The 21,177-nt window shown below is 51.3% G+C and overlaps 1 protein-coding gene and 1 long non-coding RNA gene across 8 annotated transcripts in view; one reads left to right on the top strand and one right to left on the bottom strand.

The window, feature by feature from the left end:
- Igsf9b (immunoglobulin superfamily member 9B) overlaps nt 1-21,177 on the bottom strand; it is a 51,407-nt gene that overhangs the window by 15,553 nt on the left and 14,677 nt on the right. For 2 of the 7 annotated variants that reach the window (XM_020183215.2, XM_074066313.1), the window contains exons 4-18: nt 18,020-18,171; nt 17,607-17,724; nt 16,550-16,691; nt 16,168-16,313; nt 13,529-13,671; nt 13,097-13,237; nt 12,898-13,014; nt 12,471-12,621; nt 11,294-11,417; nt 9,002-9,177; nt 7,420-7,646; nt 6,502-6,586; nt 4,114-4,275; nt 3,691-3,736; nt 1,458-3,110 (exon numbers count right to left, since the gene is read on the bottom strand). In XM_020183215.2, coding sequence (XP_020038804.2) covers nt 1,458-3,110; nt 3,691-3,736; nt 4,114-4,275; nt 6,502-6,586; nt 7,420-7,646; nt 9,002-9,177; nt 11,294-11,417; nt 12,471-12,621; nt 12,898-13,014; nt 13,097-13,237; nt 13,529-13,671; nt 16,168-16,313; nt 16,550-16,691; nt 17,607-17,724; nt 18,020-18,171 — 3,583 coding nt within the window. Of the gene's footprint in view, nt 1-513; nt 814-839; nt 1,017-1,457; nt 3,111-3,690; nt 3,737-4,113; nt 4,276-6,501; nt 6,587-7,419; nt 7,647-9,001; nt 9,178-11,293; nt 11,418-12,470; nt 12,622-12,897; nt 13,015-13,096; nt 13,238-13,528; nt 13,672-16,167; nt 16,314-16,549; nt 16,692-17,606; nt 17,725-18,019; nt 18,172-21,177 lie in introns of those variants that run through there. The other 5 variants (XM_074066311.1, XM_020183212.2, XM_074066312.1 and 2 more) reach the window with 5 other exon arrangements.
- LOC141420859 (uncharacterized) lies at nt 13-11,311 on the top strand. Its single transcript, XR_012445535.1, has 4 exons — nt 13-172; nt 414-489; nt 8,465-8,565; nt 11,183-11,311. It is a non-coding gene; the product is annotated as an uncharacterized lncRNA (long non-coding RNA).

Below are 21,177 nucleotides of genomic sequence, written 5' to 3'. Positions count from 1 at the left end.
CTGAGATAATCAGAAACAAAGCAATTACCAACAACGGCTAGGGGAACCACCCACGCACACCCAGAGGGAAGGAGGGGGCACAGCCAGCAGAGACCCACAGGCGAGGCCAGAGAATGGGGTGAGGGAGGAAAGGAAAGAGACAGAGAACCAGACGCACGATGGAACAAAGCAGGTGAGCGTGCTACACAAAGCACAGACAGGGCGACGACAGCATCTCCTGCAGAGAGAGGTGGGCGCCCTAGCTAGCGCTCTCCTCCACCTTCCCACACCTGCTCACCAGGAGCGCCCGCAATGGTACTGAGGTGGGAAGTGAACTTGTGCTTCCAGGTACCAGAGCAGGTGGGAGGGAGTGGGGGTGGAGGGAGGGCACTGGGCTCCCTCCTCCCTAACCACCTCCCATCCCCTACCACCAGGTCAGCCTCTTCTGGAACTCTGCTCCCCTCCACAGGCGGCTACATCAAGAAGAGAGACCAAAGTGCAGAACCAGAGGTGAGGGGGGAGAAAGGGAGAAAAGGAGGGAGGAGGGTGGTGGAATTAAGGGGTTGCTACAGTCAGTCTTGGCAGGCTCTTCTGAGCAAGTCGGGTCAACCCCAAGGCAATGGAGAAGGAAGAGAGGAAGACAGACTGACTTGAGAAGGAAGGGCAAGGAGGGCTAGGGGGAAGAGAAGGGCAGGAGTACAGAGAAGAAGAGGCACAGACAGGTGTCCAGGCCGACTCTGGTACCTGGAATACCAGCTGCTACAGTATAGAGTGTGCTCTTTCAGGCGGGCTGATCGCGGGAGCTTGTCTGTCTGTCTGTCTCTCTGCAGCTTCCTGTGAGGCACACAGGTGGTGTGGGGGTGTGGCTCTTGGCACACAAGGCCTGAGCTTGTTCTCCAAGCCTCCAGGGTGCACCTTCCTGGAGAGGCTGTGGAGAGGGCCTGGAGTCCGCCGCTCACTAGGGCCGCTAAGGGGCAGACGTTTGGGGAACAGGAGGCTCGTGACCTGGTGGTCCAGGAAAATCAGGCTCCGGGGTCCTGCTTAGCGAGCAGAGGCCAGGAAAGAGGAGGCTGGATGTGAGGTCTAGGGACAACTCTAGGGAACTACCACCCAACACCAACATCACAGGGACATTGAGGGCCTCCAATCCAAGGGTGCCACTCACAGAAGTCACTGTCTGCCCCGCCATGTCCCCCTCCCTTTCCCCATACTTCTGGTACTCTGTGGGCCTCCTGAGAGCTCTGGGCTGGGTAAGAAGCCCCCTGAAGTTGCTGGTGGGGTACCTGGGCAGGTCAGCCCACACTGCCCAAGTGAGTACACCCTTCCAATGCCAAGGCCAGAACTCCGCTCCCAGGGATGCTGCGGCATGTCCAAACAAGCCCTTTTGCTGGGGTGATGGAGGGTGGAGGGCAGGGCGAGGCATGGGGGGAGGAAGTGGACCAGGGGGAGGTGGGCAGGAAACAACAGCTTGCACTCACCCTGAAGTAGGTAACGTTGTTGGGGGTTCTGGCCGGAGTAGCTCCTCCCCCATCCTACGAGGGGAAGGTGTCTGCCCAAACACATCCAAGTTGTCCCCAGGCGCTGCAGGGGCAGGGCCCGGTGGAGGGGAGGGGTAGCCTGTGGCCAGTGTGGTGAAGCCCATAGCAGGCCGGTAGCTGGGGCTCCCACTGCGGCTGCTCTGAGAAGGGGAGCCAGTGGACGGCGTGGACTTGCGAGAGAAGCTGACCGCGGCCGGTGGCTGCAGGGTGATCTCTGACATCTCGGCCTGCTGTAGGAGACTCGGGCGAGGCCGGGCGCGGGCAGCCAGCTCAGGGGAGCCAGTGCGGGAGCTGAGGGGACTTTGGGTCAGAGGTGAGAGCCTGGAGGGCTGTAGCACCACTTGATGTAAACTGGGCTCGGCACGCCGGGCCTGCCGGGGGCTGGGCCGGGGCCGGGGCTGGGGCTCGTACCACCGGGTATCCAGGCCAAATGTGCTGGGGCCACCGTGCCCCCCCGGCTCTGCTGGCTCGGGGTAAGGCAACACAGGTATGCCCATACCTTGGCTGGTATGTCTTAGCTGCCCTTGGCTGACCAGAGGTTGCATAGGTCTGTCTTGCCACTTGGAGGCTGTGGGCGCTGGGACAGGGCCCCTGCCTGGTGACTTGCCTGCCCAACCCTTTGGTGCCTCCAGAGACAGGATGCCTGGATAGGCTGCAGGCACCTGGAGGGAGGTGGGGGGCAGTCCTCGGGGTGGGCAGGCCTTGGGCTGCAGACTCTCCGCCACATCACACGGGTGCAGCTGGTGGGGGAACATCATGGCTGGGGTCTCCAGACCCCCAAAGGGAAACTCCGGCCGGCCCCAGGGCTCAGGGGAGCGCCCTCCTGTCGGTGTTTGAGTCAAGGGTAGCGTGCTATTGGAAGCATTCTCTCCATTTTCCTCAGGAATGGTGGGGTGGCCAAAAGGCCCCTCAGTGTGTAGAGGTGGGGACGACATGACCGAGCTCAGGGGGCTGCCCACTTCTGGCATGTAGAAGGGCGGTGGCTCCACCTCCCCAGGGCTGCTGCTGCTGAGGTACCCATAATACTGGCCATGGTGGAAGGGCCGGGGAGCTGGAGGCCGCGCTTGGCCAGTGGCCTGGAGCCGACCTCCAAGGCCACTTGGGCCCTCCAGCCCACGGGGCTGGAACCGAGGGCTGTATGCTGGTGGTGGCAGGTAGGAGTCCTGGCTGGAAGACAGAGGGGTCAACTGTGACTTCAGAGCAGCCACAGACGTGGGCACCAGCGGGTCCTCGTTCTCCTCATCTGACTGTCGGAACTCAGGGTACATATCTGTCTCTTCAGCAAAGGGAAAACCCTCGATGCGTCGGCTCTTCATGGAGGGCTCTATTTCGGAGGGATCCATCACAAAGCGGCCATCAGGACCACGGCTGATCAGTTCAATGGGGGTGGTAGCCTCAGCCTCAGCCTCAGCCTTGGCCACACTGTACTTCTTGCTGCTGATGGCCCTCTTGGTCTTCTTATACAAGGACAGCTCCTTCTCCCGGGTAGGGCTCAGCATCCTCTTGGCTGCAGGCTGGCCCTGGTCATCAGAGGACTCAGATGGTGCACGGAGCGTACGGATGCTCTCTGGACTCACCTTGCCAGAGGACAAACTGCAAGCAGAGCAAGAGCAGGAGGTGATAAGGAGTGCTGCACACCAGCCCATAGCTTCTTTTCATTGTCGTAACAAAAACCACTAACAACTGGGAAAGTAACACTAAAGAAAAAGAGACTATACAGGCCTATATTTTGGTGAGAAACCCTGGCAGACTCAATTATCTACACATGTGTTGTCCATTTTTAAAATGAACACCCACATTGCTACTTTTTTTCTGGCCTTCCCCTAAATTTGGCACTCCATTAAATACACCTCCACTTCATTCCCTGGTTGTTCAAGAAATGTAAACTCATTTTAATACTGATTTAAGCAAAACATATTAAGAAAGCAAATATGTTAGGACAAAAAAAATTACAGAAATGCATTGCAAAACTAAAGAGAAACGAAAACCTGCTAGTTTGGACTATCTATACTATTGATCCCTTGATTCGTGCAGACAACTTAAAATGAACCTGCAGGTCAGTTAACAGGAAAAAACTTAGAAACACAGAAATGGGGCCAAACAAGGCAAATTGTCCACCTGTGTCCAGTTTCCCCCTTCTACGCACAGACCGCCAACTGCCAGAGACACTTACGGAGACTCAAGACTCTTCCTGCAGTGAGTGATGGAGAGTGGAGGGTCTATAAGGAAAAAGGAAGGGAGGAAGCCCACTGAGGCCTGAGCCCATAAACACCCAGCAGCCCATACCCTGGTGTCAACAGGGAAGGCCAGACACAAAGCCACAAGGGGAAAGCACTGTGCTTGCATAGTCACCTCTGTGTCCAGCTCAGAGGCCTATGCCACCACCAGGCCCACTGACCCTGCAGTCCAGGCCCACCTGACTCTCCCTTCAGCCCTGCTGCCCTCCTCCCTCTTTCAAATTAAGTCCCAGTGGCAGCTCTACCCATAAGACCCGAGTTTCCCTATTTTGAAGTTGGGGGGCATGCTACAAATGGTCCGTTCTCCTGTGGGGAGCATCTGAACACAACTAGATAGGGCAAGAAGGGCAGACACCCACCTTTCTTTCTCCTTAGCTTACGCTTGCGCTGCCTGTTGACAAAGCAGGCAGCCAGAGTGCTAAACAGTATGGCAGCTGCCAGGAAGCAGATGGTAGCCACAATCCCAGCCAACACAGGCCGGGCCAGCCCGTCATCAGTCAGGTCCGGCTGTGGGAAGATATCTGCAAGGAGGGTGAAAACACTCATGGGTCCCATTCCTGCCCTGGCACCCCATACCTATTCTGACATTCAGTCCTCAAGAATTTTGCTCCACCACTGTACAACAGACCAGTCTATGCTCAGCCTGTATTCTCAGCTCCATCATCTTTAAAGAAGTAGCTGTAATCCCAGCTACTCGGAAGGCAGAGGTAGGAAGATCCTGGTTTGAGGCCAGTCCAGACAAAAGTGTGAAACTCTATCTGAAAACAAATTAAAAGCAAAAGGCCTTGGCTCAAGTAGTAGAGCATCTGTCTAACAAGCCTGAGGCCCAGCGTTCAATCCTCAGTTCTGCCAAGAAAAAAAGAGGTGTAAAGAGGTTCGTATGGTGGTATGAAGAGGGAGAGAAGAGTCTACAGGTCTACAGAAGTTAAGTAACCTCTTCATAACTCATAATCACCTATGTCTGTCTGGAGCTGTACATGTTGCAAAGCACTCTGGGGCATTAAGCCTGTGAGCTAGACATAGACAGCACATGTACCATTCTCACTCTCTAAAGGAAAACACTGTGGCCAACTGAGTTTGAATGATTTGCTCATCCTGCTATCAGTGCCCTAACCAGAGCCCAGTTGTTCTGACTTCCAGTCCAAGATTTTCTGCCTTCCCCAATCTGTCTCTGCAAAAACGAAGGCACCTTGGGAGTAAAGTAAAATACTGTTTCAGGGAGAGGGACTGTCATGATAGAATTCAGACCCACCCATCTCTTCACTCATTTCAGTATAGGCATTTCAGTATAGTGTGTCCTGGTCATCTCTGCTACAGACGAATGCTGGACAAGAGGGCTCAGCTCTCCTCCTTTACAGGTAAAGAGCTGAGGCTCACTTTGTACCCAGATTCCTGGGCTAGTTAGTGGCAGAGCCAGGACTAGACTCCACCTGCTATACTATCCTGAGGACAGTTAGATCACAGTGCCACTCTTCAGGTCCATCAAAGGGAAAATCAATACAGTGTGATATATTTGGACAGAGTTCATTGCCATGTTGACGATAATAATGGGTAAAAATAATCCAAGTTATGCTGATGGTTTGAGTGGAAAATGAATGCCACAGCCTTGGGAAAACGGGGACTTAAATACAGAAAATGCTAAGTGGTTGCATCCTCATTCACCCAAATGGAATCCTTTGACTTCCTTCAGGATCCACACAGAAAACTACTGAGCACAGAACAGTTCACAGAAGGAACCCACAAAACACTCAAGCCTTCGCTTTTGGCTCTGACTGTGAGCTGTCTTCCTTGTTCCTCCATCTCTCTGAATCTCTTCCCTGGAGAGAAGCCAAGACAGAAATTAGCTGTGTTCTGCTCCCTAGAAGAGGTTACTTTGTTTTTACAAAAAGGCCCCAGGATGCCTAATATATGAGACAGAAATCACACTCGATTCTTCCCCATCCCCATGCTCCTGGCTGCCCCAATTCTGCCCTCCCCCAACCTGCCCTCACCAGGGTTTTTGTAAGTCCCCAGGCTCACTGCATACGCTTTTTGGCAAAGATCCTTGTCCCCTGGCCCCAAGGGCTCTACACACCATGCCCAAGGAAATGGTGCCATGGCTTGCTTGCTAGGCAAGAGTCTCTTCCCTACCAAGGACACCACCTCCCTGGGGTAGGGACCCTGCTATATTTCAGGACCCGGAGCTGAAGAGAAGATGTGTAGAAATGGGACTGGTGCCAAGAGAAAAAAAGATAAATGAAGAAAATGCTAGGGAGTTGGCTTTATTTAGCCTGAAAAAAAATCTAGGGAGAGGAAGGAAGGGAAGAAAACCACACCAAACAACAATTTTCCAAATAAAACCCACATAATTATAAAGAAACCTATAATAGGCATCCAATAAACACTTGCTGACCTGCTGTCTCTTCCCTCCAATCACAGCTCCACCCCCATCTCAAAGCAGCGCCAGAGGAGACAGTATAGCAGGCAGTGCTTAAATCAAGTTCTTTTTGACAACTGTAATAAGAAGATTCACTGAAATTCCTTCTACGGCTATCACACAGAACCATCAGAAGTGGGATAAGACACCCTGCTCCATGGAAGCACAGATCTTGATGGGCTTCTGAAATGCCATGGGCTGTGCAGTTTGAACTAGACACCTCCTTAGTTTCCAACCAAGCCTGTCTTCACAGATTAGCTGTTTTACAAAAAAGACTCATAGCTCTGGGCTTATGTGCGTATCATTGTAAGAAACCTCAGACCCCAAGTACCTGTGCTGGAGACTCCGGCAATGTTGCTGGGCTCGCTGAAGAGATCCTGCATGACGGCCAATACCCGAAACTCGTACCAGGTGTCCTAAAACCCCAGGAACAATACCCAGTTAGCCAAGAGATCTGGGACCACCAATGCCCCCAGCACTACTGATCCTTGACGTGGTTTCCATGGAACAGGGCACCCAGAGCACAAGAGCCCTGGTAGTAGTTAAGAGGTAAGTGATTGCTCACACTAGCCAATTGCTGGAATGTAAATAGTCCCACTGTCACTGATTTCAAACTGTGACTGTGAAGTCACTGAAAGAGGTAAAAAGATCTATCTAGAGAGAGAACGAGAGAGACAGACAGACAAAGGAAGAGATGCATAGTGGAGCGGCTCTCAAAAGCTACTCTGAACTAATTCCAGCCCCCTCACCTAGGGAGCATCCAGGCAAGACAGACAAAACGATACATGAGACTGTATCTACTGAGTAGGGTGCTTCCTCTCCCAAGATGGAGAGACATTCATGTTTAAAGGGGGTCCACTAAAAAAAAAAAAAGAAGAACATTTTCATTCAGGGGCTTTAAACTATTCAAGGAAGGCTTTCCCCTGGCAAACCCAGAAGACAATCCTTCTGAGACCTCCTCAGCCCACTCAGTCAGAATCCAGCAAAGAGCTGAGGTCAGGGGTTTGATGAGATAAGTTGGTCTCCTATCCTGCCCTGCCCTAACTGATTCTGTGCAGCACAAATCCCCACTGCCACCAAATTGGACCTGAATCTGGGGGACCCAGTTCAAACTTTGCTAGCAGATCTGGGAGAATCCAGATGTGCAGGTCATGCACAACCTGAGTTGGGTCATTCCAAGCTTCCAGTGGTTCTAGAAAAGGTTAGGCCACTCTGGAATCTGGGAAGAAGAGACAAGGCAGACCCTCACCTGTGACAGATCCTTGGCAAAGAAGTCTCCATCGGTGCCTGGAATGGCATCGTCTAGCATCTCCCAGCGCTCCCCAATTCGGAACTCCATGATGTAGCGGTCAATGGGGAAGCTGTGATTGGCAGGTGGGAGCCAGGACAGGAGCACACCCTGCTGGGTCCGATTGGCTGTGAGGCACCTTGGTGGGGTAACCAGCACCAGAGGTTCTGGAGTTGTAATAGGGAATGCTGCAGCAAGAGGACAGAGAAGATGGCACTGGAAATACGAGGTGGCTACAGACTCCCTCACCCACTCAAGAGCACATGTGGGCCCACACAGGAAGGAATGTGGCATTTCAGGGGGACTAGAGTAGCCCTTCTGGTCCAAGGGAAGGGAAGTCGTGGCCAGAGCTTCATGACTCTACTTTTAGAGTATGATTAGAGAACATTCATGGGGGAAACAATGACCTTCTCAAAAGGGAAGAAATGGAACTATGGGGACAGAAGAATTGACTGTAATTAAATTATAGTCCTGGGCTGCATAACACCTCAGTCAACAAAGAACTGTGTCTATGACAAGGATCCCATAAGATTTAATGGAGCTGAAAAATTTCTATCCACTAGAGGCACAGTAGCCATGGTAACGTCCTGCAGCAACATGTTACTCGCGTGCTTGTAGTGATGCTGTTATCGCTACTATGCTGCCAGTCTATCAAAGTGTAGCTGTGTATAGTACAGAAGACTTGATAATGATAATACATAACTATGCTACTGTTTTACATATTTACTATACCATACATTTTATCACTTACAAGTGATTCCTACTTATGAGAAAAGTTTCCCGTAAGAGTATGCCCTGTTCTGCCAATGAACAGCTCATGAATCCTGTGTTCACCATGTCTCTTGATTGCACTATTTTCCCTTATGCTGTACCATCTAGGTTTGTGTAAACACACACTATGATGTTCACACAATGACAACACTGCTTAACAACACACGTCCAGGAATCCTCAACTCATACCCTTGCTGTGAAGAGACACATGACTGTATCTTTTGTTCTTTTCCAGCAACTAGGAAAATCATCTCACAGCACATTCTACTCTTTCAAGTCTCTTCTTGGCCCCACAGCACAAAAATGAGGCCCAGCAGAGGCACTGCAGAGTTGGGGGTAAGCATCTCACACCTGCTACTCACCTGGTGGCAGTACAGGAAAGGATTCTGCAAACAGGGCTGGAGTTGTGCTCCTCCCCCGATCCTGCTTGCCAAGGCCCTCTCTTAGGCCTCAGAGGCAGTGCAGAAGGAGGACTCCCCAGTCTGCCTGGAATTCTAACAGGGCAGGACAAAATACAAACCTCTTCCTTCCAGCTGAAGATGTGCCAGGAATTTGGTCAGAAAGTACTGTGATTTGGGACTGGGCAAACTTTACAGAATGACATAGCAAATCCCTATTGGGAAATCAAGTGGAACCATCAAAGATAGCACTTAGCTAAGGGCTGGGCATGCACTAAGCCCTAAATGTTGACTCTAGGATCATCACCATCATTATCTTTGTCTGTCTAGCTCTGGTAGGGAGAGCCCCAAGACATGCCAGCTGGGGGCCTCACCTAAAGTGTTCACAGTGACCACTTCACTGAAGGCGCTGGTTCCCAGCTTGTTTTGGGCCAAGACACTGAACTGGTATGCAGTCTCAGGCTCCAGGGTATCTACCAGCAACCAGCTGGGGCCCGGTGGCACCGACAAGGACAGCCAGTCATGGGGCCCAAACTGTGCCCGCTTCATCCTGGCCAAAAGAGAGAGAGAGGATGGGAGACAAGAGGTGGGGTGGGTCACACTGGAGAGAAGAGTGTGCATGCAAGGTCCTCAGGGGGAAGGCAGCGAGAGGACAAGCATTCCCAAATCAAGGGCAGAAAGAGGAGATGGCCAAGGTAGGGTGACTTGCCCAGCTCTGGCTGTGCCAACCCTCATGACACTAGACTCCTGCCACTGCTGGTACCTCCCTACAGAAAGGAGCCCTCGGGTATAAATCACACTGAAGATATGAGTCAGATTTCTAGTAGTTTTGTGGAAGAATATCACTCTGAGTACCACCCTACAAGTGGGCTGACTTGGGAGAGTAGGGAAGAGAAGATGAATAATGGCAGGGCTATGGAAGGAACCCAGATGACCTTGTCTGCCCACCCTACTAGGGAGAGCCAAACATGAGACCTAGAGTAACCCAGGAAGTTAACTCAGTCCTATCAGATTTGGGTCATCTGAGGGTGTCAAAGGTATACAACAAAACTGACTAGAGGTTTACCCACAGTGGGACCAGGATTCTTAAGGCCTTGAGGTTTACAAATCACAATTAAGAGGAAGGTCACATTGAGTGAGGGTTTTCCATTGTTCTAAAGGGCCCCCAACTCCCAATAAGCAAAGCCACCTGATGCAGGTGCAGTACCACCACCTCACCACCAGGAGGAGACATTGTCCTTTGAAATTGGCCCACTCCTTGCCACCATGAGCAGTAACTAAGCAGATGCCCACTGGGTTCCCCTCTAGGTTTAAAGGTTTGCTACCATGTATGCCCAGGAGGGTGAGTTGAGGCAAAGGAAAACATAGCAAAAAAAAAAAAAAAAAAGCTGGCACCTAATGTCTGATTCAGCACAGAGTGGGAGGCAGCCAGAAAGAGAGAAAGAGACCTCCCCACCTTGGCAACCACCCTTCCCCATTCAGGGCACCAAAGCGAGTGAGCAAAGTGTGATAAAGCAATGCAGATGAGCAGCAGTGTGGAGTAGCGCCACAAGCAGCAAGGGAAACCCCAATCTGTGCCCAGACCACCCACTCAGGCATCCCCAGAGATGGCTCCTCCCCACGCATCTTGCAGCACCCCTGGGCAGTATTGTTTCATCCTGGTCATGTGTGTGTGTGTGTGTGTGTGTGTGTGTGTGTGGTGTGTGTGTCCTGCCTGTTTCCCCACACCCTTCCTGCTGCTGATATAGAGGTGGGAAGGTGTTCTGGCCACAGCTCCAGAACTCAAAATATCCAGGATATCGAGCCTGGGAATAGTCCCCAAATCACCCCAACAGAAAACAGGGGAGGCTCCCTCAGTTCCCCATTCCATTGAGGGGTATTTCAAGGGGTCACCATGAGTTCTGGTTTCTCCTCCTCCTCAGACTCTGGTTGAACCTGGCTGGAAGCACACCAGCCAGGAGGGACAGGTTTGAAAAGGAAGAAGTGGGGGTGGGGGGCTCATCCTGATGCAGGAGGCTGTAGTTCTTGGCTCAGGACAGGTGTATGAGGAGAAGGGAATGGGAGGGAATTCCACTGGGCTTCTCTTCCACCTTTACTGTGCCCCTTGTCCTCATATTGGTTCATGCATTTTTGAGATCTCTATCTACCCTAGTTTGGGCAAAGATCTCACATTACTGATCTGGCTAAATTAATAATAAAAGCATGAAAATGGGATGCTGAAGACAAGGCCAGGCACGTGAGCACCAGTTCTCCACCCCTGGTGACTAGAACCACTGGGCAAAAGATAGAATTAAAATTAGACCCTGGGCTTCAGGCTGGGCTGTTTCCCAGCACCACTAAAGTTTAGAAGTCTCTTCCAGATTCTGGAAGAAGCTAGAAAAAGAATGAGGCTAAGCCGAAAAGAAAGCTGCATGGGACAATTCAGGCGAAGACCCAAATTAGCTTTCCCAACCTCAAAACTGGGAACACAGGAGTGCCCTGAGTCCCTCACAGACACCCCCTAAGACCCACAAGTACCTAGTCACTGTCTAACCCACTTTGCTGTCTGTCTACAGGGCTGGCAGGCACAGAGTCACAGCCTCCTCAGACCCTCCACCCATCCCAGGACTGCCTGAGTCAGGCAAGTGAGGGAGAAGCAGAGAGCAAAGCATGCAGGGCTGACTCACAGAGGTCCGTACCAAACTGAGAATGTCTGCTCGTAGCCTCCATCATAGCCTGGCTCCCAGGACACGTTGGCAGTTGTCATGGAGACCTGGACCCGGACACTGCCCGGGGCATGGGGGCTGGTGCCTGGAGACCAAGGAAGACCTCTCAGACTGAAAGGAGCTGAGCCCATTTGTTGAGTACCCATCATCTTGCTGTAGGGAACCCAATAAAGGACGAAGCATATAGTAGCAAAATGCATCCTGGCAAGTAGGATGGACAAGGGAAGGCTCTGAGGTTACAGTTTCCCCCAACCTTGCCAGGGTTGGAGAAGGAAGCTGCTCTACTGTGCAGTCAAGTCTCACTGGCAAGAGACTGCATGACCAAGAACCCTTATTGTCCCAGGCCAAACTCCTCATAAGCTCCTCATAAGCTCAGAAATGCATCCCTAAGGTCCTGGGAAACACCAAGAATTGTCCCCTCAATGAGGATTTCCAGCCTCAAGAGACAGCCATGTTCCATCCACACAGCAGGTCATGTATCAGCTCAAGTCTGAGTCCTACCAGTAATTAGTGATGTGACACTGACCAAGGTGCTTAGTTCTGACAAACGTCACCGGGTAAAGGCCAGCTCCCCTCCTAGGTTGTGAATAACAAGATGTGGACTATGGGTTCAAAGTCTTAAACTGTGGTAAATGCTCAGTGTTGGCTGTGGGTATGACAGTGGCTGTCAGAACCCAGCGGAATGGGCTGCAAAAAGACAGGCTCAGGTCCTGAGGACACATGCTCCAAATAATTGGAACCAGGAACACCAGTCACTTCCTCCTGCCTTAGACTCCTCATGCCAGGCCTAGCCTTCAAGCCTCAGCTCAGTACCCACCCAAGATGCTGCACATCCTGATTTGCTCTTGTTCCAGTACCTCCAGCTTTCCTATGCTCAGTTTCCCTGGTCACACAGCTGCCTCTGTGTCAGATGTTGCTGGGTACATTTGCCTGTCCCCTCCAAGGGCAGGACCCACGTTGCTCTTCCCTTACACAACTCCTAGAAGACACTGCAGGTAGTAGACTCTGGGCTCAGGGATAACTGATCTAGGAAAGATGCCTGCAGAGTGGGGACAGTCACTAGGGAAAGCCCCTTGGTGTCCGATGCCCAGCCCCCAGCTGGCCTGCCCTTTGTCCTGCTGCCCATCCAGCCACATACCGATGACGGTGAGGTGGGTGCTGGCAGTGATGCTTGTGACCACGTTGGTGGCAACACATTCCCACTCCCCATGGTCCTCCTTACTCAGGGCGCGGAACTGGAGACTCCCACTGGGTAGGGCGCTGTGCTTGCTTCGGCTGGGCTTCCCTACCTTGCCAAATGAGGGGGAGGGAGCAAGCAGGAGTGAAGACAGAGATTAGGAGAGGAGACACCAAGAGCTCAGGAGTCCAAAGACTGTGAGGACAGTGAAGGGCCATCCCTGGGCCCTTAGCCCACAACTAGCCACTGACCCTCCTGGGAGCATCCATTGCTCCAGGCAGTCATCTCCCCACTCAACACCTGGCCTGTTCATAGCAGGTCCAGGCAGAACTGGCCACCAGGTCTGACCCACCTCCCTCACAGCCCAGGAGCTCCAAAGCCCAAGTACCTTTCTCCAAGTGATGACAGGGAAGGGGTCCCCTGCAGCTGCACAGGGGATGAGCAGCTCCCGGCCAGCCTCCTGCCTATACTCCCAGCCTGGTAGCACCGTGAAATACGGGGGGTCCTGGGGGGCACAGGCACACTCATGAAGTAGGGCATTCAGGTGCCTGCACACAAGGAGGCAGTGCATAGCCCTAGGGCCTCACCTTCAGGACAAGCCTTGCAGGAGCAGACTGGCCCATGGTCCCCAAGGTGTTGTAAGGCACACACGTGTAAGTGCCAAGAGCCTCTTCTGTGGCCTCCTCAATTCGAATGGAGCCATCCTCCATCAACGTCCAACCCAGGTTCTGTCAGATAGACAACAATGCATGAGCAATGGTCAGGGAGAGGGTGCTCCATCCTATCCACCTGAGCTGGGCCAGACAGAATGCAGGACAGAACAGCAGCTATGGCCTGAATCAGGTAGTACCTGTGAGCACAACCAAATTGCTGGGAGACACTGAGCCCTACCAGAGGCAGCATTTTGTTTTCCCAGCATGGGGGGCGGAGGGATGGGTGGTAGAAAACCAAAGGCCAAAGGTGGCATCCTTAGTGTTGGATGCTTCTCAGTCTGCACCCCAACATGTGTACTATCATACCTTCTCAACCTGCAAGGGGCGGCCATCCTTGTTCCACTTTACCACGGTGGCAGGGGGCTCTGCATCCACAGGGCAGCGGATATAGCCGTGGATTCCCACAGGCACATAAATCACAGGGGGCATGTTGAGGACACGGGCTGGGTCTGCAAAGGGGTGGGGTAGAAGAACACGAGAGAAACCAGGCAAGCAATCAAGGTGGGAAGAGAGCCAGCACACACACACAGGCACTGCCAGCACGTCCACCCCAAGCCTGCACACACACCATGTGGCTCAAGTGCTCAACACAGTGTTGGGGGCCAGGGCCACACAGATAACAATCACAAAAAACTCAGCTGTTTAGGACTTTCAGCCTCAGGACCACATACTGCTGGCTTAGACAGGCTGCACTCTTCTTTTGTCTGTCCAGCCTACCATAGTTTGAAGAACTATAAGAACTTTAGGAAGCTTAAGAATGCTCAGAGCATTCACAGGCACACTCTCAGCTGCTGTCAAGGTCCACTTCCCCAGCCCCTAAATTCCAACCATCAAAGCCAACATTGACCATACCCTTCCCCAACTGCTCCTTTTCCTAAAGTCTCTCTTGGGAGCAATGGTTCAGTCTCTCAACATCCTAAACCAGAACAGCAATGTCATTTCTATGCATGAGGCTATCACAGGCATAAAGTGTGGCTATTTTTTCTCTTCTCCACTCCTTCTGCTGGTCGTCTGGCCTCCCTTGGCCCCAGTGTTCCCTCAGACTCTGCAGTTAAAATGCAGAATCAACTCTGGCCACAAGAAAGACGTAGGTTCTCACAGAGAGCCCCACAGCCCAGTGCTGCAGGCTGAGTCACCTCCTCTCGGTTCTCCCCAGGTGCCCCTGAGGGGTACAGGGAAGAAGGATCCAGAACTAGAGAGGCCATGGGATGAATGAGCTGGTACCTTTTAAGCATTCTGAGCTCTTCAGAGAACAGCATTACATAAATACCAGGCCGAGTTATATATTTAGACATAGCTTCCCACTTTTGTGTGGTAGAGTCTTTTTTTTTCCTCCAAGGTTTGCAAAGGGTTTATGAATGGGAAATACTCTGAGCACTGCTCTTCAGCAGAAATAAAGATTCTCGTCTCACCCACCTGTAAATCTCAACCCCCTGGATTCTCTTAGAAGGCAGGAAGGAGGTAAAAAAGGACAAGTGGGAGTGGGTGGTGGTGCCACACTGGGAAAAGACAGAGAAACCAAAATGCTCTCCAACAGAATAATGACCTACAGCTTTGAGGATGGGGCCTTCACACTGGTTAGTTTGTCATCCTTCTGAAATCCACTCCTTGCTGGAGTCCCCACCCCTAGCACCACTGCCACCTTCTTGTCCAGGTGGCACTGACAAAATCTAGCCCAAAGAGACAGATCCACCTGCAAGATGGAGAAGTCTGCTCCTTCTTTCCAACCTTTCCCCTCCAGCACAGACACCTCCTAAAGTCACTCATGAACAACCTCTTAACTTGCTTTCCCTATTGCAGGTCTAGTGGGATCCACCTGTCATCCTAGGCTTCATAGCTCCACCATAGCATCTATGCATCCTTCTGAGTGGTCAGCAGTAAAAAACTGCGGCCTTTTCCTCTTCCACAAAGTCATCCATGGAGAAAAGAAAATGATGAAAGCCTAGGTGAGATTTAGGTAGGGCTCAGCTCCAGCTTAAGTCTACCACCCTGACTGCAGACACGCATCCACAATCCACTCTCTATGCAGCACAGTCAAAGGAGCTCCACCCCCTAGAGCCACCCACCGGTCTTCTACTTGTCCTCAGGTTGCAGGCTGACCCAGGGTCAGTTAGTCTCTAAATCACTATACTTCTCACCCCTGCCACTTCATGTCCTTGGGTGTGAGCAATTCTCCCACACCAGTCCTCCAATGATGGAGCATCTGTCACCTGTAGCAACAATGTGGAGCCTTTGTTACCTGAGTGACGGGGCCATCCACGAATCAAAAGAAAGATATTAATCCTCATTACTGAGCCTTCTCTCTCCCCCTCTCACAATGCACAGCTTGCCGGGGGTGGGAAAGCAACCAACAGCGCTCAAGTATTAAAGATTAGCAAACTGAATTACTCTGCTCACACAGAAACCCTTGATTGTTCTGGCTGAGAAGCAGCACATTCATTTGGATCTCTCACAGCCTGAGAAGAGGGATGAGGCAGGCACAAGGAGCCGGGTGTGGGAACTAGTCTGAGTCACCCCGGAAGAAGGCCTTCTTCCCCTCGCCCCATACCATCCAGTGTGGAAAGCCAAGTGCAGCTGCTGGAGAAATAACCCTGCCTGGTTCTAAGCTGACACCTGGGAAAATGCTCCACAGTGACTAAGTCAAGGAAGAGGTGTGGGCCAGCACTCAATACAGGCAGTAATTCAAAAATCAAATCTGCTTGTCTTTGAATCCAACCTAGGTCTGACTTAATCAACTAGCTGACACCAGCTCAGAAGATGCCTCGCAAGTGTTAGTTCACCCCTACTGGCCACACTGGTCATGGCCTCCTCTTGAGCTGACTCAGTCATTCTTCCACCCACATTCCCCCAAAAGGTGCTTACTCTTTGCTGCCCTCCTTCAACCTGGCTAATGTGGCTTGAACTTTCTGGAATGGCCAGCTGCGCTCTCCCTCACCCCTACTCACACTGCACAGTCAGGTACGCTGAGGCTGAAGGGGAGCGGCCCAGACTGTTACTAGGGACACAGGTGTACTTCCCAGCATCTTCTGGTTTCACCCGAAAGATGATCAGCGTCCCATCAATCAGGATCCGCACCCTCAGCTTCAGGTCACTACAAAGTCAGCAAGGAGACAAGGCAGGTGTTGGCAGGTGAATGAAGATGTTCAGCAGACACCCAAGAAAGGTAGCAATGAGTAACTTTCACCTCCCCTAGATGTGGCAAGGAGACCCCGTGCTCCCTTGCACTCCTGGTGCCCTCTCTCAAGGCCCCTCCATGCAGATACCCTTGTCCCTGGGAACTTGGCAGGGAAGACCCCAGTGAGAGGGTCAGAGCAGGATGGTGCTCACTTCTGGAAGTAGACGTTCTCATCCTGCCAATACCAGGTGTAGGTGAGGTTGCCGGGATACGCCTCTGCCCGGCAGGTGAGCAGAGCATCCTGGGAGATATTGACGGTGATGTTCTCAGGAGGGGAAACGATGAAAGGAGGCCCTAGAGAGAACAGGGAACAAACATCACCTGTCCTGATGGGAAGGGAGAGTCCACAAGGCCTCCCAGGAAGCTCTGACGTGCTCAGGAAGGGGTGCCAGGGCGGCACAGCCCAGGAGGAGACAAGCAGGAAGAAGCAAGTAATGATCTCACCTCCAGGGGAGGCTGTCTTGTGTGGCTCAGCAGCCAGAGGCGAAGAGGGCAGCTCAGGGAAAGGCTGGGGAGCGGAGGGAGGGTGAACTTCCAGCAGGCCCTAGTGCTGGCTGGCCAGACACAGTCTGCCTATGGTCTGGCCCTCTCCCAAGAGAGGGACCAGCTTCCTGCCAAGCTGCAGAGGGACCTCTGGCCCCAGCTGCCGCTCACCAAGAAGAGAGAGTGCCACCACAGCCACTCTGTCAACTGGACAAGGCTAACACTGACTCCCACTCTGTCTCTTTAGCAGATAGAGGGCAGGAAGGCAGGACCCCAACCATTCCTAGGCAGTCAGTGCCCAGCCCCTTCTGGGACACTTTGGGGCCCAGGCTGGACAGACTGGCATCTTATGGTGCTGACTCTACAAACTCCAGCTCTGCCAAATGCCCTCAGTGTTGTTTAAATATCTGGGGCTTGGACCACATTCCTATCTTTACTTATTGATACTGTCACTAATGGATAGATGACCCAAGGGAGGTCTCCTCTCCTGGGGAGGCAGAAGCATGGCAGGGATGCTTTCTGGACAGAGAGAAACCAGAAACCACCCAGCACACTGCCTTCCTGCTATTCTGTAATGCCCTTGCCTGACAGATCAGGGTGGGATCTGGCCAGTGAAGCATGCAGGACACAGGAGCTGTCACCCAGGTCTTCCACCATCCTCAGCTGCATCTTGGAAAAATGGCCTGAAGAGCTCAAGGGAGAAAGAGACTGAAGAAGTTCGCCTACCTTGGACAAGCAGGTGGGTTGTGTGGACAGCCTCCCCCTGGATACTATAAGCTCGGCAGGTATAGGCGCCTCGGTCCTCCCGACTAACTGACATCACCGTCAGGCTGCCGTCACTCACCTAGGGGCCAAGGACAGACAGAACTCAGCACCCACATGTGGGTCTCACTAACACACCCCTGCGGCAGAGAGACATAGTCAGAGAAGCTGGGCTGGAGAAGGCCTCAGGGACACAAACACAGGGGGTATAGAGGACAAGTACCTGCTTGTCCATCCCCTTCCAAGACACAGCAGGACACTGGCAGCCAGGCCAGGTTGCCAGCTTTCCTGCCTCTCCCGGTGCTTGTGCATAGTCAGCTGTCTTGCAGGGGAAGAAGACAAGTGGGTGCAGCACCGCAGCCTGGAGCCATGCTCACCTGGTACTTTCCACTAGCACCGAGGAGTGTCCCCTCCTTGAGCCAGGTGACAATGGGCTTAGGATTCCCAAAAGCTGTGCAGGTCATAGTAATACTGCCACCCTCCTTGGCCTCGATGTACTGGGGGGGTGTTTCTGTAAAGGTGGGAGGGGCTGCAAAGGAGATCACAAAGGTGAGGAATGGAATCAGCCCCCTGCTTAGGTCTCTCATTCCAACTCTGTAGGACCCAAGGATGAGACCATGGGGGAGGGAGAGCTGGGACCCCCATCTCAGTCTGGCAGGGTCTAAATTCTAATCAAACTATTTTCCAACAAAATGTCTACTGAGCATCTACTTTAGGGGAAGCTGCCATGCTCAGCACTAGAGACAATAGATAACAAGACTGCTCAAGCAGTCACCAGAATCTCCTACCACACGTCCGGGTCTCCCCTCAGGAATAACACTTCCTGCAACCCAGCTTCACTGGGCCCCTTCATTTCCAGGACATTAGCCATCAGAGATCTGCTCGGGCCTAATGCAGGCCCCAGGCCAAGGCTGCAGCCTTACTTCTCCCTAATTCTGCAGACAGAGAAAGTCATCCACCTGCCTCTCTGTGGCTCCCATGGATAAAGGTGGACAGTATATTCCATAGGCTACTCCCTTCTTAATTCTCCCTCTGATTATGCTAGGTCATACCCCCATGCCCCCCACCCCCGCTTCCAGCCACATTGAAGATGTGATTAGAACACCATCCTGTTTGGATAATCGGCTTTTATGAGACTCAGTCTTGTTTGCCTGAGCTACTTGTAGAGTCAATCCAGTCAATCTTAACCCCTTGGACTATCAGTTCTATGGCCTTCCAAAATGGCAAGGAGGCCTCCATTTCTTAATGTCGGCCCTGAAATCCATGGTGCTTAGGCTGTGCTGGCCATTCTGAGCTCCTTTCAGCACCCAAAGCTCAGGATCCAAGTTCAAGTGCTAGCCTTCCCCTTGCTGCATAACCCTGGGCAGGTTCTTCAGCCTCCCTGGGCTTTACCTAAACTGCTTCACCCTCTGGAATTGATGGGAGGAATAATATTTGTGAAAAAGATCTTGTAAAATGCAGATGACCTATGTTTAAACAAACTTTGCCTGTTCTGCCATCACTCTCATCATTACCATCTCTTGGGAGCACTGAAGACCAGGGAGAAGCTTTAGAAGGGCTCCCTCCCATTCATATAGCCCCACCTGAGAACAGTCAAAGGGCTCCAAGAATGGTCCTCACCTCCCACCATATTTTACCCTCACTGTTCTTTAACCATACAGGTCTTCTTCGTCCTCTTCCAAAGTGGCAAGAAGTTCCAACCTCAGGGCCTTTGTATCTGCAGTTCTCTCTGCCTGGAACTCTAGAGCTGGATCTCATTACTTCAGTTCATGTGAACCTGTTAAATACCATCTCTTCTTATCTGGTCATCCCATCAGAGATGATACTTCCAACACACCTTATTCCCTTGTACCGTCTTATTGCCCTTAAGGCACTTATCACCAACTGAAGTGTATATATGTTTCTTATTTGTCCCCACTAGTGGAAATTGTGGCTCTTAAGAGCAGACACCTTTCCACAATCCTACTGGGTGTCTAGCTTTTAGCATAGTTCCTGAATGGAGCACCATGCTCCACAAACATTTGCTGAACAAGTGAAATGAATGAAGGCCTATGACATACACACCTACAGACCAACACAAATGCAAATATATAAAACCTTTTAGGGGCAAGGGCCATGGCAAAACCAATTTGGACTCTAATCTTCAAAGCCAGTAGCTCATTGTGGGCACATAAGGGCACCAGAAAGGGACTATGGAGTGAATTAAGAAGCACACATCAAGCTGGGCACTGATGGCTGACACCTGTAACCCTAGCTCCGTGGGAGGTGGAGATCAGAATGATCGTGGTTCCAGGCCAACTCAGGCAAAAAAGTTTAGAAGACCCCATCTCAACAGAAAAAAAAAGGTGGGGTGGTGGTGTATAACGTCATCCCACCTACGGCAGGAAGTGTATAAAATAGGATCATAATCAAGGCCAGCCTGGACAAAAAGCAAGACTCTATCTCCAAAATAAACAGAGCAAAAGTGGCCTATGGCACTGTACAATGCCTGTCTACCAAGCACAAACCCTTCTGCTCAAACCCCAGTATCAAGAAAGAAAGAAAAAAAAGACACATCATTACACACAAAAACACATACAACACATATTCTCTAGAAAATCCTTTCTCGGTCAGTGTCTAAGAATATACTGAACGTAGTAGTAAATGGCCATCCCCAGTCCTATAAAGGGATCCTGGACCCTACCCTCCAGGTCCTGGCAATGTGCACTCATCCCAGAGTCCATCCTTGCCCAGCCTGCCCCTGAAATACAATTTAACGCAGCCACAGCCTCTATTACCTCTAGTGTCAAGCTTCAAAGAAAAGATAATAAATTAAATTATGTCCTGAAGTGACAAATTAATTACTAATTACATAATTACTTTATTATTTAGGTGCTAATCAGGAAAGTACTTTGAACAATTTCAAGTTTTCAGGAAAATAATGGTTTGACTCTTAATTATTTACCGAATTAGGTGTTAGCTTGCCAACTGCATTTCCAGGCTTAATTCTTTTTGCAAGTGCCCTATAATTAATAGTGCAGGTTAGAAATAGGCTGGCCTCTCCTCTAAGTAATTCACCAACCTAAAGCAAGACTTGGCTTGAGCTTTGGGGGTATTTTACATGTGATAAAGAAATAATTGGGTTTGTTTCCACCCAACTGGTCTTAAAAGAAAACACGGAAGGTGAATGAGACAATTTGTAATTCTAATTTTTCACTGGCCTTTCAATTTCCAAAGGTGATCCCTGTCAGAAAAAGCCTGACATTAAACATTTTAGTTTGGAAGCAGTGGAATGCTGGCTCTTAGACTCCTTCCTTTGATAATGGAAATATTTACACTGGAAGGAACCTCAGAACTCAGGAAGAAGGGAAAAGGGAGAATAAGGAGATCAAGATCTCTTTAATGGTGGAAAGCATCTGTTATGCTCTGCCCATTCTCAGGTAGGCTCCTTGATTATGGCAAACTTTGTCATAAGCCAGGGTTATCATAAGCCCTGGTTCTGGCTAGGTGCAGTGGCTCATGCCTCTAATCCCAACTAGCTAATAGGCAGAGATAG

The sequence above is a fragment of the Castor canadensis genome, chromosome 2, assembly GCF_047511655.1.
Source record: "Castor canadensis chromosome 2, mCasCan1.hap1v2, whole genome shotgun sequence".
Taxonomy (NCBI): domain Eukaryota; kingdom Metazoa; phylum Chordata; class Mammalia; order Rodentia; family Castoridae; genus Castor; species Castor canadensis.
This window is presented reverse-complemented; position numbering and strand designations above follow the sequence as displayed.